At 38.4% G+C, this 10,091-nt stretch overlaps 1 protein-coding gene across 4 annotated transcripts in view; it reads left to right on the forward strand.

Annotated features, from left to right (window-relative positions):
- Positions 1–8,028, forward strand: part of PLAG1 (PLAG1 zinc finger) — a 50,947-nt gene extending 42,919 nt beyond the window's left edge. For all 4 annotated transcript variants that reach the window (XM_077876904.1, XM_077876906.1, XM_077876903.1 and 1 more), the window contains one exon: positions 98–8,028. In XM_077876904.1, coding sequence (XP_077733030.1) covers positions 98–1,355 — 1,258 coding nt within the window. In that variant the 3' untranslated portion in view covers positions 1,356–8,028. The remainder of the gene's footprint in view (positions 1–97) is intronic.
- The last annotated feature ends 2,063 nt before the right edge of the window (positions 8,029–10,091 follow it).

Consider the following 10,091-nt stretch of genomic DNA (forward strand, 5'->3'; position numbering starts at 1 on the left):
GGAGCCTCTGTTGTAGCATAGCAGTTTAGCTTCCATTTGAAAAGTGAATACGTGCCATTTGTGTTGTGATACTTACAGAATATGTCTGTGTTTAAAGGCACATGGCTACTCACTCTCCTGAGAAAACCCACAAGTGTAATTATTGTGAAAAAATGTTTCACCGGAAAGATCACCTGAAGAATCACCTCCATACGCACGACCCTAACAAAGAGACGTTTAAGTGTGAAGAATGCGGCAAGAACTACAACACTAAGCTCGGGTTCAAACGTCACCTGGCCCTGCATGCCGCGACCAGTGGTGACCTCACCTGCAAGGTCTGTCTGCAGACTTTTGAAAGCACGGGAGTGCTGCTAGAGCACCTTAAATCTCATGCGGGCAAGTCATCTGGTGGGGCGAAGGAGAAGAAGCACCAGTGCGAGCACTGTGATCGCCGCTTCTACACCCGGAAGGATGTCCGGAGACACATGGTGGTGCACACAGGAAGGAAGGACTTCCTCTGTCAGTACTGTGCACAGAGATTCGGGCGGAAGGATCACCTGACACGACACATGAAGAAGAGTCACAATCAAGAACTTCTGAAGGTCAAAACAGAACCGGTGGACTTTCTGGATCCATTTACCTGCAACGTTTCTGTGCCTATAAAAGATGAGCTCCTCCCGGTGATGTCCTTACCTTCCAGTGAACTGTTGTCAAAGCCATTCACAAACACTTTGCAGCTAAACCTCTATAACACTCCGTTTCAGTCCATGCAGAGCTCGGGACCTGCTCACCAGATGATCACGACTTTACCCTTGGGAATGACGTGCCCCATAGATATGGATGCTGTCCATCCTTCTCACCACCTTTCTTTCAAATACCCATTCAGCTCTACCTCATATGCCATTTCTATTCCTGAGAAAGAACAGCCACTAAAGGGGGAGATTGAGAGTTATCTGATGGAGCTACAAGGTGGCGTGCCCTCTTCGTCCCAGGATTCCCAAGCATCGTCATCTAAGCTAGGGTTGGATCCTCAGGTTGGATCCCTCGATGATGGTGCAGGGGACCTTTCCCTGTCAAAAAGCTCTATCTCTATCAGTGACCCCCTAAACACACCAGCCTTGGATTTTTCCCAGTTGTTCAATTTCATACCCCTAAATGGCCCTCCCTATAATCCTATATCGGTGGGGAGCCTCGGAATGAGCTATTCCCAAGAAGAAGCCCATTCTTCTGTGTCTCAGCTGCCCCCCCAGACACAGGATCTTCAGGATCCTGCAAACACCCTAGGTCTCAGCTCCCTGCACTCTCTGTCAGCAGCATTCACCAGTAGCTTCAGCACAAGCACCACACTGCCACGTTTCCATCAAGCTTTTCAGTAGAAGTCCAAGATGTGGACTGCTGACAGCAATCTATGTGTAGCCCTGACTTAGATGACCATTTTTATTTTAGTGCCTACTTTAAAACAGCATAAAACTTTCTGCTTTTGTACAGTACCAGTTTTCATTAAGCCAGTATGAAATAGAAACAAGCTTTATAAATGAGCTTCAGAACCATTTGTGTTCAGTTATGTTTACCTGGGTATTTTTGTCCACACTCACTGCCAATTGTCATAGTTTAAGATGATTTTTTCTTCTAGGAAAGCCATTATTAGCAGTAAAGTCTTATGAGTCCCATGTTCAAATTACTTTAAGATCTTAAAATTTTCTGTCCAGCAACAGTGGCTCTACCTTTTGACATTTTGGCTCACTAAAGATCTTTGCAATAGAATGTACAGTTTCTAAAACATGGATGAATAACCTGAGAGCTTTTAAATTTTTTCCAGTCTCTGAATGGATTCATAAGTAAATGTTTCAAAGGAATTAATCCAGTTTGGAGAGATAATAGATTTTTCTTAGATACACCGTAATTTCAGGTCAGTATATTTTGAAGACTTTGCTATTGTCTGGCTCAAATATTTGCCGTCTTTATTATACACATATAAGGAAAACAAAACCTAAACACAAAGCACCAGTATTTCTAGCAAAAAGAGACTCCTGGTGAGGTGACAGTGGCATTCCATGGTATTCAGTAGTTGGCCTTAAACTAGCACACGGGATGTTGGCAACATATCAAAGTTGTTCTTGTTCCAACTTAACAGCATGCATCGTGTTATGGCTTGGGAGTCTTCAGAGTCAGTGTGTGGCTAGATCTCTTTAATCTTTTCTGCCTTGTAGGGCCAAAGGGTGGGTCAGGTGCAGCCAGCAACTCTATCTTAATTGTCAGTTCGCAGCTAATCCAGAACCGAGAGCCATCGTGGAGCACAGATGTGAGGGGTCTTTATCCCAGAGTGGCCTGTCTTTTCTCCAATGGCGATGGTCTCCTAAGAAGGGAGATGTGAAGCACTTAGTTCAACTTGCGAACTTGTCTAGGGATCCTGTCCCTTGTTGCCAGGCTTAAAAACTAGACTCTTTAGGTGTAAAGGAGAAGCATGTCGCTTACATCACTCCTTGCTGAATTTAATACAGTTTTCTTTCCCAGAAGAGCCAAAAGCAGAAAACGAAACAGCCCTACCCTCATGGTATCTTTCTTCAGTATCGATTTCTCTCTCCTTGCTATTTTTGGAGAGAGAATTTAAAGTTAAATGCATTAGAAAACTCTTCAAGGAATGACCACAAAGTCTTAAGTGGCTAAAAATATATACAGTAAAACCCCACTTTTACACATCTCTGGGAAATCAGGGGAGTGTTGCGAATCAGTCGAATCTGTAGAAGGGGGAGGAAACCAGAGCAGAACAAGCACTGTCTTAGTTAACGTGAAAGCAACAATCAAGAATATTGTGTTCACTAAATAAAGTAGTACGGGCTTTCCTCAGAGTAGACAACCACCATCATCTGTTTGAAGGTCAGATTATACTTTTCAGAATATTGGTTGCGACATCAGCCTACGAAACATATCTATTAAGCACTTGTTAACACCTTATTTTGGGACCTGTCTGTTGGGGTGGGTGTAAGGGGGAGGGTTTATAGAAGAGTATATATCTCTTAAAAAAATATTTCTGAGCACTCATTAGCCCTATATGGAAGCTTCTTTGTTTGTTTATAGGGCCAATTATCACTGCAGATTGCGATGTTTACCAAGAATTTCTAAAAATGAGTGCAGATTACTGAATATAATACATTATTTAAAATATTTGGGAGTAGTATAATTTGTGGAGAAATGTAAATTGTAATAATGTAAATGGGGGTTTCACTATATATATTATACACACACACACACACATATATCGCACTTCATAGAATCAGAATTGCTCTCTTAAGGGAGCTGTGGCTCCCTGATACTCTATCATGCTCCTATTTTTTTTTTTTTAATTCTAGGAGCAGTAGTTTTTATACTTATGTATTTAAATTTTATTATAAAAAATTACATTTTATAAAAAAAGTGTGTTCCAAAGGCATTAAAATTATATATGTTTTAATAAGGAAATACATTTAAAATTTTTCAAACTGCTCCTAAGCTTTTGATTAGGAGAATATTTGCTCTGAAAGTAGGCTTTTAGCTCTGCTTTATTACTGCTTCCTCTAGTTTCTATGAAACAGATTGCTTACTTAAATCATTAGTTGAATGATTAGTGTTCAATATTGCTTTAATCACCATTTAAAAAAAAAGGAAAAAGAAATTGGTGACAGCACAAATAAATAGAAAACCTATTTTTACATAGAAGTCACAAATACAAGTGTGGAAGCACTACTTTACTTTATCGAAAATTTGCTTAAGGAGAAGTCAAATTAATGACCTGAGACGTTGGCCTTAGTAGGCTGTATTTCACTGCTAATAAACAATTAAAAAGGGAGTACCAGGATTTATTTAATAAAGCATTTTGGAAATGGGGAGTGGCACCATACATGTATGTATATTTTTAGCCTAATTCTCACCCTGCCTGGAATTAAAATACGTGGAGGCACATCTTTCAGGGCACCAGGGTTAATATTGTAGAGTCTTACTAATCTTCATGTGAACCCCTCTTTGCCTGTTGCCGCCTCATAGACTTGAAATAACACTTTCCAAGGAAGAGAGAATTCAGCTCATGTTTTTCAAATTGACTATATACTGGTCACTAAACCCTTTTTTGAGAGAATTTCTGTTCAAGACGAGGCAGATTCACTTATTTTAATTGCACAGTGCTCTAACAAGGATGTAATGCAGAACCAGCTCTTTTTTTTCTAGAAAAAGATGTGTTTTTACATCAACTGGATGTGATTAAAAATTGCCAATGCTGTTTTCATTCTCCCCATGGCCAGAATCATCATCCTTGAAATTTCTAGTAGTGCCTTTGCTTGATTTTAAAAAAAAAGGGATTATCATTAAGTAAAAATATTTCAGTTTAGAATTTGGACCTCAGACAAGATATTGAACCTCATTCAGTTTGAACTTCCACACGTGTGTACAAAGTCACCAGGCACAAAAGCATGAGTGTGGAAGGGCCTTGCGCTGTAAGCAATATTATCCACTGATATATGCAGATAACATCTTTAGTTATTGGCCACTGTTAAAATTCGCATTTTCAAATCCTCTTATTTACCAAGTGCAGTTTTCAAAGTTTCAGTTCTCCTGGCTGATCGCTCGCCACTCTTTGTGCAACTTTTTAATTAGTGTTTCTTCCAAGCTATGTATTTTTGCCTATTTGTTACTTGTGCTTTATTATTCTTAGTCATTTGTGGAATAGAGTGATATATTGTGTTAATTTGGACAGTAGCGGTTTTTAAAAACCATATACTGACTGAAACATGAGCCAGAGCTGATTGCTTTATTAAGCTAATAATGAATGTTAAAGAGTACATATTTCAGGATCATTCATCTAGTAAGCAATACACATATATAGGCCAATATTTTTTTAAAAAATAGAGCTTGGTCAACCTCTATACTACACATATTACAAGATATAGCACTTTCAAAACGAATCTAAACCTTTACAGAAACTTTCTTATAGGTTATGCCTTTTATTTTAAGACTTATTATAATTTGTTTCAAGTGCCATTAGATGATATATATGTAGGCCTTTGATATATAATGCTTTGTGTTCAAAAATGGTAGATGTATATTAAACAGGTACATTTTTACAGTGTTTTCTTATCAATTTGCTATATTGCACAGAATCAGTGTGTGTCTTTTCATAAGGTTTTACAATGGTTTATTTTTTTACAAGGTTTACGTGTTTCAAAACACACTGTCTTCCCAGTATGTAAATTAAAAATTACCAGTTCCCCCAAGTTGCTTCTAGCCTACTGAGATCCATGTGACATTGGAGGAGGTCTCTTAAATGTCGAGTATTCTTCATTAGCAATAGCAGACTGTTATCTCTGACAAATAGTGCCTACGTTGACTTTACGTCTTTTCTCACACTGTGTCAGAAGCCATGTCTACAGCACAGATAGTCTGTCGTGATTATGTAGATCCACAGAAGTCGCCTTGTGTAGTTTTGTGCTAAAAATTACCCCTACAAAGCGCCTTTTGGATCACATAAAACAAATCAATCCCACCAGCGTTGGTAAAGGCACACTTAGATCATCACCCTTAGGCCCTTCTTGTTATCACCCCTTTGAGGATGGAAAGGCAGTGTCTTTGATAAGCTTATCTAGCTCTAGAAATGACAGAACTATTGCTAATGTATAAAACACTTCCTTGTATAAGCTTCAATGGTACAGATGAACCAGAATGAATGTTTATCTTCTCAGAAACACTCCTTCAATATCATGTTGGATCATGCTGCTAACGTAACTTGGGATACAACTCTTCATGGTGCTACAAACTTCTCTGTCTCATTCAGTCATATTTTTTTAGCCATAGGAAAAAAAGGACTCCAGTAGGCGTAAAGGTGTACAATATATTTTTATACTGTGACTTGTCATTAACAGACTTTTACACCACCCACCACAATGTATTCACGTGCACTTGCAAAAGGAAATCTTGGACGTGCAAATGTTATCAGAACAAACCCAGCTTTTGTCCACAAGGTGACTATAACTCAGAATGAAAAGTGGGCTTTATAATATGGTGTGGAGTGAAGAACATGCTGTATGTTACTAACAGCCCTTTGAATTTAACAAAAACTGGGAATCCATTAGGAGATGGATTGCGTCATGCCTGAACATAAGCTGGACTGCTGAAATTGTATTTTTAGCTGATGAAAAAGTTTTTGGACTAGTACTCTAAAAAATGTTCTAATGATAAAGTTTTGAGTCAAAATAGAAAAATCTGCATTCCAGGCTGAATTTTGTATATTTTTATTGCATTTAAAATCGCTATTCTGTGATATTGGGAAATCAAGTGGCTTATCATGTATATCATGTACTTAAAATGTATTCACAAACTACTGTTGTATTTGTATAAAATATAGACAAAGATCGTATTTTTTTGTGTGTGTATAAGCTCTGTAAAATAGCAATCACATTATGAAGCTGCAGTGATACTACATTTTAAACATCCACATCCAAAGAAGCAGGCTATTTATTGTCCAGTTACCCAGATATAAAATATTAACTTGCTGCTAATGAAACAATAGTACTGCAGCTTCTTGTGGCCTACAGTGTTATGTTTGCTGTAAGAAAAAGATATGTGAACTCCACAAAATATATGAATAAAATTATAGAATGGCTTTAGATAATGTAGATCTTCCTGAAATTTTAATAGATGATACATTTCTATTTGGTATAACTTTTTCTCTTCACTTTGAATTTTAAATATTTTCTCATTCGTAAATATACGATTCTAATAGCTGGCTCTAGGACAATACTTTGTTGTTGAAACAAAATGTAAAGTTCCAGGGTTTCTTTTGTTTTGTTTTAAAACTTTTGTACCTTTAAAGGAAGGATAGGAACTGTAAATAATAATAATAATAAAAGTCAAAAGATCATGCATCAGAATTGTAATCCAGATGAGCATCCAAAAAGACTTCCAAAAGGCAATTAGAATGTATAAATCAGTGTTTCTTGTTCATATGAGATAAGATTGGCATTCAGTATTCCTTTAACACTTACTGTCTGCCAGTGCTATAAATGATCCTTGGAGAGGTTCCCTTTGGGCTCTTTGTCTAAAATTTTGCTGAAAACCCTCCTTTGACAGTTATCTGTACCAAAACACACACACCACTTCGTCTAAAAGTCATCAGAGAAACAGTGATGCAGCTTCAGAAAGAGCGACATCACCCAGAGATTCGGTTAATAATCTGAGCGGGAGTCAATTGCAGAAATGATTCCTTGTATATCTAACAGCACCTCTTTCAGTGCGATAGGAAAGTTGCCTCTTTACCTTTGGCTGTCCTGTTGTAAGGCCCTCCCGCTTTCAGAGAGAGAGAGGAACCGGTGATTTCCAGTATCAGCAGTTCCTCTCTTCACGTGCTAACTTTCAGAAAATCGAGAAGCATCCCTTTGTTAATTCTTAAGGTTAACACTAAATACATTTTATTTTATTAAAATTCATGCATGTGAAATATTTCGAGGACTGTATCAAAATAAGATGCTTAGTTACAATACTTTAAAAAAGTACGTTTGGGATTAATTCACTTAAGGTATAATCTCCCTTATGGAAAAGTAGTTCGAAATGCAGTTTGTCTTTTGTATCAGACCCAACGGGGCTAAAAGACTTTTTCACTTGTGTCACTGTTAAACGAAAAAGTTCATACTGATGGTTTACCATTGAGGGGAGACAAAATTTCAAGTCTGGCTACAGACAGCTTGGGTTTGGCTGCCATTTTTCCTCAATCAGACATGTCCTCAGCAACAGGCACCACTTTGTGCTAAATCCTCGGGGTATTCCAAAAGAAATTGGCTTTATAAAAAGTTGTTTTCTGATCAAGCATCCAAGTGATGATGGCAGTGTTACTGCAACTGCTGGAAAGCCAAAATATTGTATTGAGCCATACCCAGTTACTCTTTTTGCAGATCAAAAATGGTCAAATATTGGCAATGTCAGCCTAAAACTAAAACAAAACAACAAAACCCAAGATGTCTTGACTTCACTTGCATTCTTTTCAACACAGAGGTCAATAATAAATTTTTCTACTCTGAAGATGTTTGACTCTTGGCTAGTGTGATGGTTAATTTTATGCGTCAACTTGGACGGGCCTGGGTACCCAGATTAGACGTTGCTGCGAGGTATTTTTTTAGGTGTGATTAACACTTATAATCAGTTGACTTAATGGGGGCGCCTGGCTGGTTAAGTCTGTTAAATGTCTGACTTGGTTTCAGCCCAGGTCATGATCTCAGGGTCGTGAGATGGAGTCCCCAGTGGGGCTCCAGGCTTAGCGGGGAGTCTGCTTGAAGATTCCCTCTGCACCCCCCACCCCACTCTGTCTCTCTCAGACAAAATCCTTAAATAAATCCTTAAAACACTACCCTCCATAATGCAGGTGGGCCTCATCCAATCGGTTGAAGGCCTTAAGAAGAAAAGACAGGTTCCCCAGCAAGAGGGATTTCGACCCCCAGACTGCCTTTGGACTCAGGCTGCAACATCAACTCTTCTCTGGGTCTGCGGCCTGCTGGCCTGCCTGCAGATTTTGGACTTGGCCAACCTCCATGATCACAATTTCTTCAAATAATACATATACATATGTGTATATGTTTATACACATCCGATTGGTTTGGTTTCTCTGAAGAACCCTGTTGTTTTTGTTTTTTCTTTTAAGAACCCTGTTTAATACAACTAGTTTCAACTTTCATTCTTTAGTTGTGATGATTTTACCTTGAAAGTAGTAGAAATATTTTCCTCTCTGATACACTTATGCCAGAGAATATAAATTCCCAGGTTCTGGCTGCTTTAGAAAAGACACACAAAAGAGCACAGTGCTTAATAGAGATCGTGTCCATAAAGAAGTCCTCAGAATCTCCTTTTCTGTACTGTTATTTGGGTTCCTATTATTGCAGATGAAAAGGATTCTCTCCCAATGAACAAGTTTCTTAAAAATGTGAACGGGCTAATCTTGCTCCACTCAGTAGAAGCATACTTGAAATGAAGACCAGTATTTATTATACATGCACATATGTTTGTAAATTGAATCTTTTTTTGAAAACAGGCAGACAGTCCATTTATAATAAAAACCACTTACAGAATAAGAATTAGGGTTCTGAGGAAATGAGAAAAGTATAATGGTTCCTCACATAAACTATGGAATTTTCTGTTTTATGATGCTGGAATTTTTGAAAAGGTTTACCTTTTGGTTTATTTCATTTGTAATTAGAGAACTCTAATCTTTTGGCAGGGCGGTGGGGGGGGGGCTTTCAAAGCGTCAGTGCATTCAGTATTGTTGGAATGATGTTGGTAAACTGCCCTGTTTCTAAAAATACATAATCTGTTATTAACATTCACACACCCCTGACGACATTTCTAAGAAGGCTCCTGTAACCAGATTTTCATGCCCTAGGAACGTTCATTGTGTTAGTAGGTTAATAGCCTAAGCCATGCCCTATTTCACATTTCAAGGTATGTCAGTTTTTCCCACCCCAGAATTAGTGGTGCTTAGTGGCTGTCACAGATACAGGCCCTTTGAAAGGTCACAAAGACTATGTTGCTGAAAGACTTCAGGCAAATGAGTTCGATTCATCCCATTCTCTAAATTACCTTTCGCAGGAGTAAAGTGCTACCTACTGTGGTATTTGCTTTTGTGAATTCTTTCGTGTGGTATTTCCCTATTTACTTCTAGTTAAGTCAGTACCAGTCAGTGATCTGAATGACCCTGAAAATTCTTGTCCATTCTTAGCAGTCTGCCTGTCGCCGCCTCCTCCTCTTTCTCTTATTTTCGTGTGAAGTTACTCCCTGTGCCCCTCCATCCCTCTGCCTTCACCGCTTCCTTTCTTTGCTCCTGCTTATGAATCCACATGTGAAAAACCTCATCATCTTCCACCCCCTTTTTAAATGATGGCTCTTCCGTTTCTTCTCTGGCCTCACCCACAGAAAAGTAACTTTTTCTCTGAATGTTTATTACAGCATATGAGATCTTCTCGATAATATGTATATTTTTTAACTCTTCTAAGCAGTTAAGGGCAAAACCCTGTTCACACCTTCCCCTGCACACATATTTATTGGCTGAAGGGTAATCAACATCCTAGTAATTAGGATCTGTTTTTTGAAGGAAATACTCTTTC

The sequence above is a fragment of the Canis aureus genome, chromosome 28, assembly GCF_053574225.1.
Source record: "Canis aureus isolate CA01 chromosome 28, VMU_Caureus_v.1.0, whole genome shotgun sequence".
NCBI lineage: Eukaryota > Metazoa > Chordata > Mammalia > Carnivora > Canidae > Canis > Canis aureus.